Below are 18,693 nucleotides of genomic sequence, written 5' to 3'. Positions count from 1 at the left end.
AAAAGTAAGATCACATTCAAATAAGAGCAAAATAAAGAATACAGTATTTGCTCTAATACAGTAAATATTTGTGGTGAATACTATTCACTATAAAGACTTCACCTTGATCCAAGGTGTTTCATTGATCTGTATAAAGAACCAGCCCAAAGAATGCAGACCAGTTGGAATCGGAATGAATCATTCCAAATAGAAAAGAGACTCTTTTTCTGCCTCACTCACTGAGGTACTGATGAGCATAGTTTGAACAGCTTATCAAAGTGTGAAATATTTAATTACTGGGGATGCAATTCAATTACTTGCTTAATTACATGGGAGCGAGCAGTTGTGTGACCCTCTCTGTTAGGCAGTAATTGAATACAAAAAGTTGTGCTTTTTAGGTAATTAGCTCTAAACTCACAGAGAACTTGCTTCAGCAACTACATTTAAATCACCCAGTCATCTGGAAGAGGTCTGAATCTGCTCCGTAGATCTAGAAATCCATTGATCTCAAGGGGTATGTTTCCTACATCACTCTGCTTTAGCCAATAGCCCATCCTTGGGGCAAGCCAAGTTTTCAGTCCACCTTATGCATTAAAACATAATTGCTCCTAATAAAAACATTACACAAACATTACACATACAGCTATTTTAGTTCATTTTGATAGGAAAATATATATATTTTCTTTTAAGGATGTGAATATTTTGCTGCTGCACACCCTGAATGGTATATCTCAATTGAGCTGTCCAGGTTAAATATCTTTTTAAAGGAAATAAATTAATTAAGGCTTGGGGTTGATTTTGTGAATTGATTCTCCACCCAATAACCAAGTACCATACCTCCATACTCTACGTACATCCATACTCCTTTTCACATTTTTTTTTTTTAACTGGATAGCATTTTGTTGATTGGCCAACTACAATCCCTGCCTCCACTCTAAAGCTAGCATTGTCTGGGGCTGAATACGGCTGGACCACCTGCCAACTGGCACCCATTATCATCACCAGCCTTTTCATTTAATTTACTTAATCTCGTTCCATTTCACTTCACTCGTATCATGTGGTCAGTGTCAAAGCTAGGAGGCCTGTTGACATTGTTCCATTCATCTTTCATGAGGTCAACATCCAGGTGGCTATCCTGTATTAATTTCTTCATGCATCTGGCCAGCATACAAGAGGCATATCTTTTATATCAATGTTGTATGAATGTGCTTCCATACTTTAACAAGTAGATATTCGTTGTTGCGCATGTCTGTTTGTAATGGTCTTCTGCACTTGTCCAGCTACCTCAATATACAGTGAGTTCTCAAATGAAACGCTTTCAATGTAATATTTGGAATATACCATTTATATAGACCATTTATATAGTTTGTAATGCTTGTATATTATAGCACCCTGTATTCTGAATGTGCTGTTTACATGGCCGAAATACTTATTCCAAACTAGTGGACTATTAATGGCCAGGTAAAAGTACTAAGTGACCTGCCATCTTTAGATATATAAAAACATCTATTTTGAATAGAATATACAGTGTATTATGGTTTGATTTACTTGCTGCATAATACACTATAGTCCCAAATTGAACCATGTGCAAAGGTTGAATTTCTAGAGGAATTACAAAAAAAAAAAGAAAACTTTAAACAACTGACAAGAAACAGCTAGTAGCAGGAAGGAGCAGCTCAGATTTTTATTCTGAAATAGTTTCATACCTTTTAAAAATGTTGAATTATTTTCTGATTCGCTGCCTGTGAAACTGTCCTGTTTTTGTATAAAGACACTTTACAGCACATTGTTTTGGTTCTCTTTGCACTGGTTTTCCATTTAGACTGCAGTTGCCCGTCCAAATCTGATAAAAGAGAAGTAGGTTGAGGGTCGAGGTGAATGGGTGTCACGAGAATGTGATTGTGTAGTGTGCTTAAACCTTTTAAATTAAGAAAAGAAAAATGTGTTCCAGAAATGGTGAAAACCAGCAGCAAACATACATTCAAATGGAGTAAAGGGGTTATTTAGAAGTAATGGACCAGCAGGCAATTAAAGGGGGGGGAACATAATCCATCCATTGTGTGTCCGTTGTCAGATTGTTCTAGGAAGTGTCACTATTACATATGTTTTTCATTTTAAAAACCATTTACGGTTCGATTAAAAATAGAAGTGCTTTAAGTTAAATGATGGCTGTATCAATCTGATTCACCCAAAGACGTGACTGTTATTTGTGTGGGTTTTCACATTTGGATCAACTCAATACTGTCAAGAGGCCACTGGTGAATGGGTCCTTTCAGAGTGTCTTTTGAATACTCTTCATATTAATATCATTATGCATCACTATTATTTCTCAAAGAACTGTGCCTCCCTAACTCAATCTAAATCCCTCTAAAGCATCTGCTTTAACAGGTTACTCATCCAACGTCTTGATTTAAAGTTTTATTTGACACATCATTTGCACTTGGGGTATAAGGCTTATATCACGTCTCCTACATTGAAGTCAATTCCACAACCTACAACTGTGTGCGACCCTAAACATAGCAGCAATCTAAAAAGAATACTTTGCTCCAGGTCTTGCATTCCAACGTGAACCACCCCTTAGTGCTCCAGGTTGGGCCCAGACCTGAATCATAAACTGTAGTGTAAATAGAAAATAAAACCGATGTGGGAACTAAAGCACTGCTCGGTATCATGTTGGACCCCCTTCACTGTCTTTACGGGCTTGGGAATAGAATCATTGAGGATCTGTTTCACAACCTGGTATTGCCAGGAGAACATCCTTCAGGGCCCACCTGGTGTTCCAGGTCACAGTGACCCTGTACATGGTCTTTTGGGTTCTTCAGAGGGCAGGGCAGCCAGTGCAGTGTGTTCTGTATGTTCCTTCTGTGACCATGCGGCCAGTGTGACAGGTTACCCCATACCCTGGAAGGCAGCATTTACCCTTAATTGACTCATCCTTCCTCAGCACAATCTGTCCTCGCTGATACTGTTCCAATTTGAACATTTTAACTTTCCACTGTTTCCATGACAACAGCATAGTTTTAAACATCCAGCCAGCTTTGTTATACTGAAGGATGTCTTTGCTTTACTGAAGTCTATATAAACATTTTAATACAGTTTTATTGTTAACTAAATGTTTATTGCTTTATATATTAGGAATATTTAAAAAATAAAACATGGACATTCATAAATACAAGACATAATTTCTAAAATAAAAATCCCTAATTAAAATCAATGCAGTTGATAAATAGCCTATATTTTTAAGGACATTTTTTTTCTTAGTAACTGCTTGTCATTATTGTGTATATTTCTAACTTACTGGTTTCCCTCTGTATCAATGTTACTTTTTCTAAATTGGTTAATTATTCCATTTTAAATGTTTAAATAAGGTCATAATCACGACATAAGAGTTTAAGAGCTGAAAACACAGAGAGAAAATGGAAAAATAAAGAGCAGATCTAACATGGGTAAAGGGACGTGGTCATATGTATCCTGGATTTATCTCGCTATTTAACTGACAGGAACAGATATAAATAGATGCTTTAAAAGATTCCTACACAAGGAAATGACAATTTAATGTACCACAATTTTCAGAATATGACACCCTTTTGCAAACCATTGCAGCTCACCGTTTACGACTGTATGTCGCCCTGGATAAAGGCGTCTGCTAATAAATAAATAATAATAATAATAATAATAATATACATGAAGTGTGCGGCATCCTGTTCTTGAGTACACATGTATCATAAATCACAACCTACATGAATACTTAACCATTTTTCTTGCACTGGCAGCAAAGCTGATGTTATTATTATTATTATTATTATTTATTTCTTAGCAGACGCCCTTATCCAGGGCGACTTACAATTGTTACAAGATATCACATTATACATTATTTTACATTACACAGATATCACATTATTTTACATACAATTCCCCATTTATACAGTTGGGTTTTTACTGGAGCAATCTAGGTAAAGTACCTTGCTCAAGGGTACAACAGCAGTGTCCCCCACTGGGGATTGAACCCACAACCCTCCGGTCAAGAGTCCAGAGCCCTAACCACTACTCCACACTGCTGCCCTATAGTCAAACCTTTATTTAGGGTGGAGAAAAAATTCAACTTAAACCAAAGATTTTATATTGGGACTGTCTGACTTTATAACAAGGGTAGGGCTCATGTTTAAATGATACATTGATAATCTTTTCCATGTAAATGCAACTGATTGATCCTACTTGGTATGATTCTTTGCTTTACCTCTCTGCTTTTAGCATGCCTGGGGAGTGCATTTTACATGAGCCGCGCGTGTTATGTAAACAGTGGGATGCATATTATACAAGGGATGTTAAATGCAACTGCACCATGTGCACAATACACAGACAGCAAGTTACATTATGAAAAGTACAGTATATAAAATACTGCAGGGGTGTATTATGCACTGTGCATACATTACAGTCTATCTACATAACAGGGGGTTCCTTCAAAAAGCTGTAGACTTGCCCATGTAAAGTCCAGGCTGAGACACGTTTTCAGATTTTGTGATGCTGGATTCACACGACAAGAAAAAACCCCAAAAAACTCAGAATAATATAACTGGCCTAAAGTGCAAGAATTGCATGAAGATTACTAGTGATTGCTGTCACTCTACTGGAAATTGCTTTTGCTTAACCTATTGCACATCATCTACAAAGCTATTTGAAAAAACAGACTCATGGAGACAGAATATCTGAAAGATCTTTTATTTGATTTGCATCATTTTCATCCTTGACACTTTAACGTGTTTCATTATGGCCTCTTTTTTAACACTGATTGTGAGTGTAGAAACATTTGAGAGGCAATATTAATTCTAGTTGCAATAACTCAAATATTGCAGTTTTTTAAAACAAAAATGTTTATAAGGCTGTGTTAAAGTTATTTTCACTGAGCTGTTTTTTAGTTTTAGTTGCCGGTCATAGATGTATGTATCGTAGATAAATTAATCCTTTTACAAGTGCCAACACTATGCAGTGCACAGCAGTGTATTCCCAAGCAAAATAAAAGAAAACTTGTTCCAAAGGGGCAAATCACTAGATGACACTGTTTCTTACTTTTATAAAAAAATAAAAAAATAAAAAAATAAAGACATGTCTGATTTATGATAGACCTTACTATGGCAGACAACTAGAACTGAAGAGCATCTCCTGAACTCAGATGAAAGCACCTTCACACAGTACTAGAGTAATTGCAATACGAACCACAATGATTGCATGATAAATGGGATGCTGCTGTTCATACGAGGAAAGGAGTCTGAACAAGCCGCTTTGGGAGACCACAATATGACAGTACAGCACTCTTGGGTAGTTCAAAAAGCTCCCAGTGCAATCAAAGAACACTTAAGTGTAGTGTGAATCCAGCATAAGCAGTCCTCTAATTTCTCTTCTCCCTCTGTTTCTCCCCTGCCCCCCTCTCTCTCATGCTCTCCAGAAGGGACTACTATTCCTACTCTTACTACCCGTAAGTGAATGACACTTCTTTCTCAATGTCACATGAAGCCGGATTCTCTCGTGCTGCTTCGCGCAAACACACTGTGTTTTGCTGGGATGATTCCCATCTCCTTCTCAGGAGTCGAGCTGGGACTCTTAAATCAAGCTCTGAAGGATTGTTATCTGTATGGCAATCCAACCAAGGAAATTAAGTTGTCCATTGCAAGGCAGTGAAGCTGGAGAACCAAAGTAGTTAGCTTAAATATGGTCACTCCAGTTGAAAACTGTAAGTTGGTTGCTCATAGTAGGAGATTGACCAATTCTGGAAGGCAGGAGTTTTTAAAATCGCCTCGAGACCACATCAGCTTTAAGTGAAACCCTTTTTCAGGGAGGATGCATTAGTTAGACCTCCTGTCTTCTTGTTGGAGCCATGGTGTATTTCATTTAACAAGACAGGACAGTCTAACTAATCCATCCTTTGAAGTCAAAGGAGATTTTAAAGCTCATATTTCAGACGTTTTGTCATTGCGCTTCCTTATCACACGTGCAAATCTCAAAATGTAACAAATTGTAAATGTAGATAATACAATACATTCATTATATGAGTGACCAAAATAATACATGAAGTTGCAGTTAAATATTTTGGTATCTCTGAATAGAGAATTATCTCCTCTTTGAAAAAAATAAAAATAAAAAATAAGTACTAAATATTTAAATGAGCAAGACCTCTTACAAGGAGCATGGTATCCTGAAATGTTCTCCGTTTTCTAGGAAAGCAGTACAGTTGGAAACCGTCCCTAATTATCCATCAGGCGGCTAAGCCATTTACTGATCCAAAAGAAACAATGTTACAACCAACAGAGAAGAATACATTCAATATGTATCATAAGGTTTCAAAACCGTTTCAACATGCAGTGATCTAGTTTATACGCAGGTCTCAGCCTTCACACAGACAACCCCCCCCCCCCCCCCCCCCCAACCCCCCCGATTCATAAAACCAGCCTCATTCGGGAGCTAGGTAAGTTTCCACAACATGGTTTTCTCAGGTCACAGAGGCATTCTGGGAAGTAGCCTGTTGATTCAAAGACTACATTTTCCTCTTTTTCACTGATTTCAAAGCCCACCTTAAAGGGTCGAACTATGATATTTGGGGTCCTATATTCATTCCTTATGTAACTTTCCCTGATAATCTATCACATATTGTACGTGTGAGATGAATTGCTCATTAAAATATTTTGCATATTTTTAAAGAGGAGACGATTATCTATTCAGAGATACCAACATTATTAGTAAGTAAGGGGTCTGAGTGGGCAATACAATCCCCACCCTTAGTCTTGAGTGATTAGTTTGTTGTTTCTATAGTTTGTGCTTGTACAGTATATAATCCATTACTAATACACACTCAACAGTGCTAAATTTAGAAACACTTAAGAAAATAAATACATTCAGTCAAAACATTTATCATTAAAATGACGAGGTTCTTTTAGTAATGCACATGAACCCACTTCAATTGATTTTAGTTCATGATAAAGCAATATTGTATTGTTATAAAGTTGGTTCTTAATTACTGAGATTTGTTCATTGATTCACAATGTTCTTGTTTGATAGAGAAGATTTATTATTGCAAAGCTTTGGATGATTATAAAATCGCTCAGTGCAATCTCAGTGCACTTGAATGTATGAAATAGCACACAAATACTCTCCTGACACATTACTCTTTAAGAATCAGGCCTTTCTTATGTAGAGCCAAGTGCCTCTCTCACTCTCTTTCTCGGCTCACTAGATTTACTCAGCCAGTATCAGTCCCTCGATCTACCACAGTGCGCTTTCTTTGCTTGGCAGAACTCCTATCAGAGAAGGCAGGCTGCCTTTACAATTACCTTGAGCCTGACAGTTTCATTTGGGAGGTGATTCATCTATAACTTGAAATGCTCAAGCACAAATTCTGAGGCTAAACTATAAGCTATACAATAGGATTGATTTGATCAACCTATACTTGCCAAAATGAGCCGCAGCTGGATTTGTTCTAGCATTTCAAAGCACTGGGGAATGACTATATATTACATTAACAGGATTACCCTTAAACACAAGTCTTTGATCCAAACTGGGTGGATTCCCTGGTGCTGTAAAATGACTTGCACAACTCACACATGTTCAGGTTTGATTTTCAAAGGGCCCGGTTTTATGTACTAAAAAAACATGGCTAAATATCAGTTTTCCTCTGTGCTCCCTAGTAAACCGGTGAACATCAACAAGACTCCCATCACCTCCCGGCAGGAGAAGACGCACATGATTGGCTCGATGGACAGGAGCTTCACTGATCAGAGCACGCTGCAGGAGGATGAGCGCCTGGCCCTGTCCTTCATGGATGCTCAAAACTGCAGCAACAGAAGTAAGTAGCACTGCTGTCAACGGAACACAATTAGATTCCCCCCCTTGTATAACACTGCAGTTGAACCTGGTAATTCTTAACAATGTAACTCGGCTTATAGCAATAATAACATGGTGATGTTAAAGGTTAGTATTTTGGAGTTCGAACCTCAACATTTTCTTACCTCTCATTAGCGTAACAACACTTTCATGTTAAATACAATAGGTCACTGGGCTCTTGTATTGTTCTCTACACATACAGCAGAGTCAGGTGGAGCCCCATGATCTGCAACACAGGCAGTGAATCTGTAGCAGCAAAGCAGGCACAGACTGAAGAACTAAAAACAAACCATTATTGGAATTGTGAGGATGCTGTTATGCACACAATTAGTTTTTAAAGCCTTGGTTATTGTTCTTTTTCTGTGATTAATTAAAAATAGTGAATGCATTCAAATCAATTAAAATTCTTTCCTAAACAAATACACACATGTCCGGTGGGTATGGTATATCTACAGTAAAGTCCTTCTTTACACAATGGAAAAGGTAACCTGTAAATGAATATAGGATATAACTGGACAGCACTGCTACTGTATGTACTGTAATAACACCTATTTCAAGTGTTCAAATAGTTTATACCTTTTCCTTTTTAGGTACAGTATTATATTTTACAGCACCTCTGCAAACCAGCACACTGTATAATCCTCATTTTCCGATTTGGTGCCGTATTATAGAGATTTTACCATACTTATTTCTTGAGGGGCTTATTGGGGGGAGGGCAGGGCTTACCTTGGCCCTTGGCTTGGAGGCGGAACTTTATGGCCCTGGATGTTCTTCACGCCCAATTCATGATGGTGTTGCACCCAAATGCAGGGTCTGGTTTTGTGGCCCCCGCAGGCGAGCAGCGCAGCACGGTGAATGAGTCGAGCAGCCTCCTGGGGGGCTCCCCGCGACGGCAGTGTGGGCGGAAGGGGTCCCCCTATCATACGGGGCAGCTGCACCCCGCAGTCCGCGTGGCTGACCTGCTCCAGCACATCAACCAGATGAAGACCGCTGAGGGCTATGGATTCAAGCAGGAGTACGAGGTGAGCACAGGTTGAGGGAGATGTGAAGCAAAGAAGACAATAAAACAACAGCCTTAATATTGCTCATAAAATATGTGTCTTTCTATTTTTTATTTAAATACCGTCTTCTGGTGAGCATTTTAGGAGGTGAGTTCTCTCCTTACTAAGAAGGTATTTTCCCGTGAGAGACTGTGTTATCTGTACATAGTGAATTAATTTGTAATACATCACCTTGAGCTAATAGCACACCATGGGGGAAATTCACAAAACCATTTATTCCACACTGCCATCAGCAACATTTTTCTTAAAGCACAACCATTGAAGCTAGAAACATGAAATAAACACATCCAGGAATTGAATTCAAGAGTATTCTTAAGTTGTTTATTTCAGCCGTTTATCTCTTTGGAGTAAATGGCTGTGTCAATGTCCTCCATATACACATGTGTCAACAGTTTTATTATTACATGAATGCCAAATTAATGCCATATTTTATTACAGAATTAGGGCTTCTCTCATTTTCCATGCATGAGACAACACTTATGGCAAATATCTAGGAATGTGTTTAATTACCTGATATGGTAATTTGCTGCAGTCCTGCCAGGTTTCATAATGTCTCTAATTCAAGTAGTGCCCTGGGTTTTGTAAGCAAGTAATTTAATACATCAGTATTGCTCCAATATTGCCATATTCAATATAACTGAATACATCAAGATTGCGCCACGGTAACTGTGTTTGCTGCATGAACATATAATTAACCTAAATAAAAAACATTGTATTTTATTATTAAGGCACTTAATTAATCACTTCATCTTGATAATCGTGACTTGACCCATTTATTGTGTCACTGTTAGTAACGAAACAGCGTTGTCTTTTCTGTTTAAAGGTCTCATAGCAAAAAAAAATGTATAAATTATTTTAACAGGCTGTGAAAATGATTTCAAATAAACCATTTTATGGTGCGCTGTAACTCTTTTATGTAGTTCTTGTTTAACTGCAGTGACACAGTCCTGATATGTCAGGCAGAGACCCAAATCAATTGAACTGAATACTACATGTCTTTAAACCTCAGGGTTGTCAGTTCAGTTGCTTCCTCGCTTATCAATGTTTCCTTTTTGTCTTTGTAACTAGAGTTTCTTTGATGACTGGGATGTATCCAAGAAAAAGAACAAGACAAAAGGTAGACATGACAGTCTTCTGGCTCGTAAGTGTAGACCTTTGCATGGTCGCCGTCCACTGCTGATTTTACTGTTTCAGTTTGACTGGAAACTATTCTCAGTGCCCTGTGTGCTGGCCCCTTCCCTCTCTGCAGATGAGTCAATTCAAGTAAAGTCTTAATGGAGGGTCTTTGGAAGTGTGGGCTTTTTCTTTTGCCCATTATACCCCACTCAGAACCCGTGCATAAGAAATATATTGGTATCCCTAAATAGATGGTCTTTTCATCAAATAAAAGTTTAATGAAAATGCCATTTCCTAATTGTAGCGGTACCCCAAAATGTTATCAAGTCTCTAAAAATGCAAAGAATGGTGGAGCATTTTTTTCCTTTATTTTACCCTTATCAGCCCCTTTTCTTATTTGTGACAGCCTAGTCTGATACTGTCTTAGTGCATTTTGTCCAGTGGCAAATTTCGTCAAGGCGAGTCATGTGAGGAATTTCCTCTAGTAGCAAATGTCGTTTGGCAAGTCACGTGATGATTTTGTCCAGGTGAATCATGTGATGCATCATATATTTTTGTTTTTTATTGTTATTTATGGGATCATAGCAATACTGTGGTGTGTTACAAGGTAATAATGGAAGTCCAATAAAGCCTGAGTAATAACAGAATGGCTGACCTCCATAGAAACAGTGAGGGAGTTTCCATGTGTGGTTATTTACACGTGAAGTGGCGATGCTCGTGCACATTTGGGAGAACAGCTCGAGAGGATCAGGTTTGTGTCCGAAAATAATGGCCATGGAGAGGGAGATGGAGATGGAGAGGGAGAGGGTAAAACACAGGAAATCCACGCCCATTTTTTACACAGAAACCGCATTTCACGTGAAAACGTCCACTGCTCCCAATCCAGACAGCCTTGGTAGCATACATGGAAGGTGTCTGGCACAGATCTTTATAATCCTACGCCTCCGCTGGTTTTCAGCCATGGTGATCTGCAATAGCTGGGTTGGACATTATCTCTGGGTTAATTATTTTATTTTTTTCTTTAATAAGTCGTGTGATAAATTAGTTGAAATGTTATAATGACATGCCATCCCACAAATGGACATTTGAAAAACAATTTGGGCAAGAGCAGTAAAACATATTATTAAATAACCAGGCACGAGGCATTTACAAATCACAGCTTTATTACATGAGCTTAACACTGTGCTTTAAACAGTTTCACTGAAACAAGATGTCACCTGACAACCTTGGCTTTCCAGGTGAGATTCTCTCCTGTACCTGTTCTCTGTGCATGGAAACCACATTTTCCCAAGCTGTCTGTGAAAACAGTACGAGAACGCAATGCATGGCTAATTTGTGGCTCAACCTCTTCCTTTCCCCTTCATTTGCATGACATCAGGTGAAAAAAGAGGGTCTTCTCGAGCCAATGGAAAGCTAAAATGTATAGGGTCATTTTTCATTTAGCTCGAGAACAATGTCTTGAGAAAAATTTAAACACACATGGAAACTCCCCCAATGAGAGAACAGTGTCTGGTTGTTGTGTAATTATAATTTTTCCTTCAGCAAAAGAGGCAAATGTCAGGGTTTGAATTACTGGGGGCTGGGGGTTGGGTCGATCCCTTTAAGTTTCTCCAAGTAGTTTTATTTCCAAATTTTCTTTTTAACATGTTTTAAGCCAGCAGGTATCACTTAAAACACAAAGGAAGCTGTTAAAACGTGTTTATTGTATGATGACATTTCCTGCCTTGTCTATGCAGTTTTTCAGTACCAGTCAATGATAATGAGAAAGCGTCTCCTGACAATCTGAAAACTCCCCTGTGCTTTTTACATAGGCTAATGCATATGCTTAGATTAAGAAAGATTAAATAGTATTCCTTTCATAAGTAAAGAACTGACAACATTCATTTTATCAGAAAATGAATACGATTTAATCTTATTACACCTTGATTTATGTCCCAGCCTATGCTGTTGACTCAAAAAAATAAACTCCAGCCAAGATCAGCAAAGAAATTAGCCTTCATAAAATGTGTAGTTATCTAATTTAGCTTGTCAGAAGACGCTTTCTCCTGATCATAGATTGGTACCGAAAAATGGGATAGGCAGGAAATTTCATTATGCAATTAACACGTTTTTAACAGGTTCCTTTCCCTTTAAGTGATGCCAGTCTTACAGCATGTACTCCAGAAAAGCTGATTAGAGGGCTTCATTTATTGCACAGTCAAAAGATAGAATATTTAACACATGCCATCAACTTTTAATAGTAATAGTTTAATAGTAGAAAGTGGCTGAAAATAATTTCCAAATAATCACGGCACACTAATGATCCAAGCAGAACAAAAAATACACAGAACAAATACCATGTCATATTCAATAGAGAGAGAGAGAGAGAGAGAGAGAGAGAGAGAGAGAGAGAGAGAGAAGATGCAGTTTCTTAGGCAGAAAAAGGCCTAAATTTGCAGCAGGAATCAGCAGTAAAGTAGAATCTCAGAATGTGATATTATTGAATTGCTACTGTGTAATGTAATAACTATACTTGTGAAGAAATTAAATTACAAAGACAATTTAGTCACAAAAAAAAAGTTTTTGAAAGAAAGATTCCACGCTGAATATCATCATGCGTCTTTGCATTCACTTTCAATATGATATTAGATCAAACATTGTCAAAGTGAAACTAAAAACTCCTAGAGCTTCCCTGTAGCTTTGAAATTGGAGGTTATTCACTATATTTCCATACTGTCCCAGTTTAGGGGCTTAAAAATCTGGTCACCTTATGCTTACTGAATTACATTTTTGGCCTAATAAGATATTGAATTTGATCAGTATGCAATCAATACATTTACACTTATTATTTTAACAAAAGCATTTTTTTTTTGTAGATAGCTAGGTGATACATTTGCCCTCAATATAATCCATATATTCTGCTGCAGGTATTAATAATGCAAATTATAGCAATACATCTAGGTGGAAAGAACAGGGTTTTCGTTGATCGCTTTCTGAAGGAGTGCTTAGCAAAGCTTTAACATAATGTTCTTATCTTTTCAGTAACATTATCACTGTCCTCCTCTTGTGATGAGTATTGTTTTTATTTTAATTTAGGATATGCACATAAATGCAACACTACTGATTTTAAAGGTTCTTTTAATTGTAATCATTTCACTCCAGTGGTCAAGCTGTAATTAAACCGTGTGAGCGATTGCACAGCCAGAGATTAGGTACAAGCAAGCAGCTGTGTATTTGTTTTTATCGGAAGCAGATTTGTCTAACCAGTGACCTCTAATTGTAGCTAACAAAATAATTACAGGAATTTTCTCCACCATGCACAACCATTCATTGCATTCTGCTATGGCCAAAAGTTTTACATCACCCTATAGAATTAACACATTTTTCTTCATAAAGTCAAATGAAACCTGCTGAATAACGTTACGTTATCATATTGAATTACATACTGCTTTGTATTTTTCCGTACACTTAGAAAAATATTGACAAATTGAAAAATGTGACATTTCGAAATCTAACATGAAATACTTTACTACTGTTATGGCTTCTGGAAGACTTTTGCGAGATCATTTTGTAGTTTCTTTGATCACACAGTTCATATAGTTTTTTAAATCGTGTCTTAATCCGAAAATTGTAGGTAACGCAAAACTTTTGGCCATAGCTGTAGTACTCAAGGATAAAGAAATCAGTAATGTTTTTTAGACTGTCTTGTACTTCCTGGGAGGGTGAAATTATCCCCACCCCTTTACAGACTTATTTTCTGTCAATAACCAATCATCTGCAATTCAGCTATTAACATGCTTTGACCTAGAAGACATATTCTTTTGGAACCCCTAACAACCCTGAATGGGTTACTCAAGAGCCGTCCGTTAGGTAGCCCTCATCTCAAGCATTGAACTTCAAAAGTCTGTTAAAAGATCATCATTATAGAAGGTGGACCAGTGAGCAGGATCCCCACAATAATAGTAGGACATTTATTTTGATCAAGCTTTGGCTGTCAATCCAAATAGTGACCTTGCTGTGACCCTAAAAGCTATCTCTAATTGTTTTTTTTGTAGATGATCGCCATCGAGTCAAGCTGCACCCATTACTAGGGGACCCCAACTCGGACTACATTAATGCCAATTATATTGACGTAAGTGACAGGCTTAGGGTTAACACCTTTGTGGGGGTAAAACCTGTGGATAGTCTGTGTCCAGATTGTAAGGGGATAGCAGAGTTGTCATAATGGCGTCCTTATATTTAGCTGGACCCAATGAGTAGGTTCCTTGCATTTCGAAACCTTGACAGTACTCTAAGGTTTTGAAGCACAAGGAAGTGCATTCAGATAAAGGACATAGGCAGCCTTCTCTTGTCTTTTGCACAATCTATTATATAGATGTCATAGTAATGGGCATGGCCTTTTCATTGCAAATGGCCTTGTGCAATGAAGCTGTAACAACTGTAAGAAGAGTGTGTAGTGGTTCAATAAAACACATTACTGAGCGAAGATAACCTTCACATCTGTGCCATTATAAAAACTTTCTATTTCAGCACGAATCTCTGATTTGAAAGACTTATTTTGTCTAATTGCCATACTTTTGTGATCTCAGTCTAGGGAAACAAAGTCCAGGGAAAAAGAAAAGTATATGTGAAATTTATTAGCATTGGTCCTGCTTATACTTAATTTAAAAACTGTTGAGGAACATTCATCTTTTCAGTGAAAATCACAGTGGACTGAATAAAAGTGTAAAGGAATGGAAAACAAATATAACTGGGTTTTTAAAACTTTAATTTGAACACTAAAGCAGTATGTACTAGTTATAGGACAGTGAGCATCTGTATATGGGTGATGTCTGCACTCACTCCTACTTGACCCAACATATTCACCGTCATGTAACCCTGTATTATAATTGGTGTTTTGTGATTGTTATTTTAACTTGGCAGAGAGTGCCACTAGGTGATAGGATCAGATTTTGTTGAAGACCCCAGTTACACCCTCCATCCCTATAGAGTACTTCTTTTTACAAGGTCACAATCTACTCCAATGTCTCTCTGTTCTTTCTGATATGTGTTTGTATCCAGTTCTTATTCCAATGCTCTCTGATCTCCTTCTACCTCTGTTTCATAAGTTATGTACACAACTGTCTCAAACACTGAGCACCCTTTCACTATGTGCCTCAGTGTGAGTGCTGGTGCCCTTATACAAGTTTACCATAGCAAGGAATACTAATGCATGGTAAGACACAGGCAAGCATTAAGCACAGCGTAGTATGGTGAAGCATATTAAACATGGTAAACTGTGCTAATCATGGGTAAAGCATGGGAAATGGCTAAATAACTCTGCAAATGTACTGTGGTAAACTTTTATAAGGGTGCTACTGTCTTCCAGGGCATTTGAAATGTTGATCTCAATGAGTTTTCGTACTGGAGAGAATGGAATTGTCTCTACAACTGAATCTAGTTGTGCTTTCTTTCCGATTGGTGCATACATTATTAAAACATGTTCACGCAAAGGAATTGGTATGAATGACTTGAGTGTGATTTTATATTATTAGTGGATGTAACTATTTTAGATGTGTGACTGACTGTTACATTCAGTGTCATCCTGTGTTATGCTCTGACAAAAAAAAACCAAACACATTTACACACATGTGAAATACACGAGCGCTTCCCCGAACTCATATAAAAAAAAGCTAATTTACACTATTCTCATTTGTTGTACTTGATAAGCACATATTCTGCTTTCCAACACCTCTGGCCAGAGATTCGGTTGCTGTCAAACACACTGTTTAACACATTTCAACTTCCTTTATTAATTAGATTCTGTCTCTCTTTCTCTTTACCGAACTGTGGATCTCTTAGATTCGGATAAACAGGGAAGTAAGTACTTCATGACTCTTCTTTCTATTCTTTTCACCCCACACATGTGAACCTCCTGTAATGTCAAGTCTAAGTCTTATGACTGTCATCCATAATAATAATAAAAAAGTTATTCAAAGTAATTGCAACTAATAATATAACTCCATAAATCACTCCCATCTCAAATGTGCTGTTTTGAAAGAAACACATGTTATAGCAAACATGTATCTGTTATTACTTTAGATTGAGTTTCCATTGCCTTTTTCAGAGGAGATGTGTTATACTTCCTGGGTCATTTCACTTCTGTAGTGTCTTCTGGGTCATAACTTGTTACTGGCTAAAAGCATGTCAATCAATTGTAGAAGCAGCTGATTGATTGGTTATTGACAAAGATGCCATTGAAGGGGTGGGGAGGATTTCATCCTCTGGGTGAACTGACCAAAGAAGTGCAACAGTAACTGAAAGCATGTAATTTGTTTATTTCAAAACTGGACATTTTGAGATGTCAAGTTAGCAGTGGTGTCCAGTCAATATTAATCATTTCAAAGCGTTCATGCATGATTAATCCATCACTGTTTTAAAACACTTCTAAATACAGTATAGTAGAAAACAAGATATTTTGTTAAAGAAGTGAACCTGTACGTTTACCCAGAAAAAAATAATGGTTGAAGAATACAGAACATTAGCAAGATTTTAAAGGAATAGTTTATGCTGTCAAGCTATTCCAGCAAAATGTAAATGACCACTAGGGGCATGCAATTTCTGTCCCCTCTAACTTTTATTTAGTATATATTTTTTTTCCATTTACTCACTCAGTTGTACAGGGTCAGAAATTAGTTGCACACACCTAGTGAATTATTTCTTAAAAACTTTTAAGAGTCTTTTCAGAAGCAGGCCCAGTGGTTGAAGTAACGGAAGATTGCTCAATAATGATCCAAGCGGAGACAGAAAAGGAGAATTAAGCAAAACAAGATATTAAACAGGCAGGACATTCAATATTCAGGTTAAGTAGATGGTATATCCCTTTAAGTAGAGTTTGCCCTTCTTTATGTGAAAGGAAAATGAATGTAAGAAACCACTTAGGCACACGTTTGACTTCATATATTACCCTCTGGGTGGCTTATTTCTTTCACAAAAAATGAATAAATGTAGTGTTTTATCATAAATGCATGGCTGCTGTGCTGGGGCTTCCCAATGTGGTCTGTTTTATCTGTGTCATAAAACAGCACTTTGTGAATAATAATATTTTGAGATTAGCAGTATCCAGGACAAATAGTGAATTTGCTGAGGACATCTTGTGGTTGTTCTTGGACTGTACAGATTAAGTGCTCTAGACCAGTGGTACACAAAGTGTGTGGGGCGCGGAGAGTCAGTAAGGGGAGGGACTATGACTAAAGGGGGGGCAGTTCTGTAAAACATAAATACATAAATGACAGCTAGTCCAAGTTCTTACGTTTATAAATGAGCCGTTGACGATCACTCTAGGACTTGTAGAACCGGAGAAATGTTTGAAGTGACAGTGAAACTGCAGTGAACAGAGCCGAAATGCTGGCTTCTATGAATGAGGCGCTAATTGTGAAATAAAGCACAAATATTTTAACAGGTGTTTTTTTTCCCAGATTTTAATGTAAATCGCATATTTTTTCCTTGATTTAATCAAAAATTTAGCTATATACATAAATATTAACAAACACATTCTTCAAAGTTTTGAAATCTGTAAAAAAAGAAAAAATGTTTGGCATTGTATGCAGAGGTGACGGGGAAGCAGAGAGATTGGCTCTCGGAGTGTAAGGGCAGCACTGCAGCATACAGTGCCAAATCAAGCGCTTCAATGGGCGGGTGCTCATTTGCATGGATTTATTTGTTAGAAATGTTAGCTAAATGTTGACCTGCCAAGTGTAAAAAAAATATTTCAATTCGTGGATATATTTATCTTTATGTGGTGTGGTTATTTCACAATCGCCATGAAACCTTTCCTCGCCCCTCAGGGAGGTCTCATCCCCCAGTTCAAGGACCCCTGCTCCAGACGTTTCACACACTGATAGCAAGGGGCTTTTTACCCACTTGTAGGCCCAAGCTTCAGCAAAACTATGATATGTCTTTTTGAACTCTCTGTATAAACATTCACTGGATGTTGTAACAGTGAGTAATGTGTTTGCTATTGTTCTTCAGTGATTTGATCTGTTGTAAATGCTAAAGTTTTTGGGGGACTGTATATTGACAACCGGGGGGTGTATGGCTGCTACTAGGGGTGTACCGATAATGGTAGCCTATCGGAATGGCACCGATATAAAGGAAAAAAACACAGTTGGCTATCGGCAGTTTTGGTTATTTTTAGCCGATTTTAATGTACACCGATATTCCTGCTTGAATTTCTTCCAGCACAGAATTTAGTGTTTGGTCAGGCGCACTTCTGATACAAGAACACGGACACTCATTTTCCCAGTGCTGTGTAACTACATCTCAAAAGTGTGTGTTTGGATTTGTTTAACAATATCTCTAGACAACAATAGGATAGCAAGTCGTGTGCAGCAGAACAGACTTGATGCTACATTAAATCCAACGATGAACTGCGAGTAGAATATTAATTTGTTAAGTGGGAATTACCTTTTGTAATTTTTGTTTATCTTGCTTAATCTGTATTGGTTGTGGGTGTTTTTGGCAGTATCTTGTTTAGTAACAAATTCAAGTTTCACTGAATTTTGCAACCAGATATTTTCATGACACCTAGCTGCTACAAAAGCTGCTACAAATTTCTAAAAACATGTATTTGTTTGTTTGTTTGCTTATTTTTGTTATTTTTGAGGCGTGTTTTATTGGAAGCACTGTTTTCATGCTAAAATAAATA

At 37.5% G+C, this 18,693-nt stretch overlaps 1 protein-coding gene across 9 annotated transcripts in view; it reads left to right on the top strand.

Moving 5' to 3' along the window:
- Window positions 1-18,693, top strand: part of LOC117964131 (receptor-type tyrosine-protein phosphatase U-like) — a 193,516-nt gene that overhangs the window by 151,137 nt on the left and 23,686 nt on the right. The window contains exons 15-20 of one of the 9 annotated variants that reach the window (XM_058997643.1): window positions 5,423-5,452; window positions 7,656-7,813; window positions 8,686-8,873; window positions 9,981-10,053; window positions 14,063-14,139; window positions 15,849-15,866. In XM_058997643.1, coding sequence (XP_058853626.1) covers window positions 5,423-5,452; window positions 7,656-7,813; window positions 8,686-8,873; window positions 9,981-10,053; window positions 14,063-14,139; window positions 15,849-15,866 — 544 coding nt within the window. Of the gene's footprint in view, window positions 1-5,422; window positions 5,453-7,655; window positions 7,814-8,661; window positions 8,874-9,980; window positions 10,054-14,062; window positions 14,140-15,848; window positions 15,867-18,693 lie in introns of all 9 variants that reach the window. The other 8 variants (XM_058997644.1, XM_058997641.1, XM_058997648.1 and 5 more) reach the window with 8 other exon arrangements.

Source organism: Acipenser ruthenus, chromosome 23 (assembly GCF_902713425.1).
Source record: "Acipenser ruthenus chromosome 23, fAciRut3.2 maternal haplotype, whole genome shotgun sequence".
Lineage (NCBI taxonomy): Eukaryota > Metazoa > Chordata > Actinopteri > Acipenseriformes > Acipenseridae > Acipenser > Acipenser ruthenus.
This window is presented reverse-complemented; position numbering and strand designations above follow the sequence as displayed.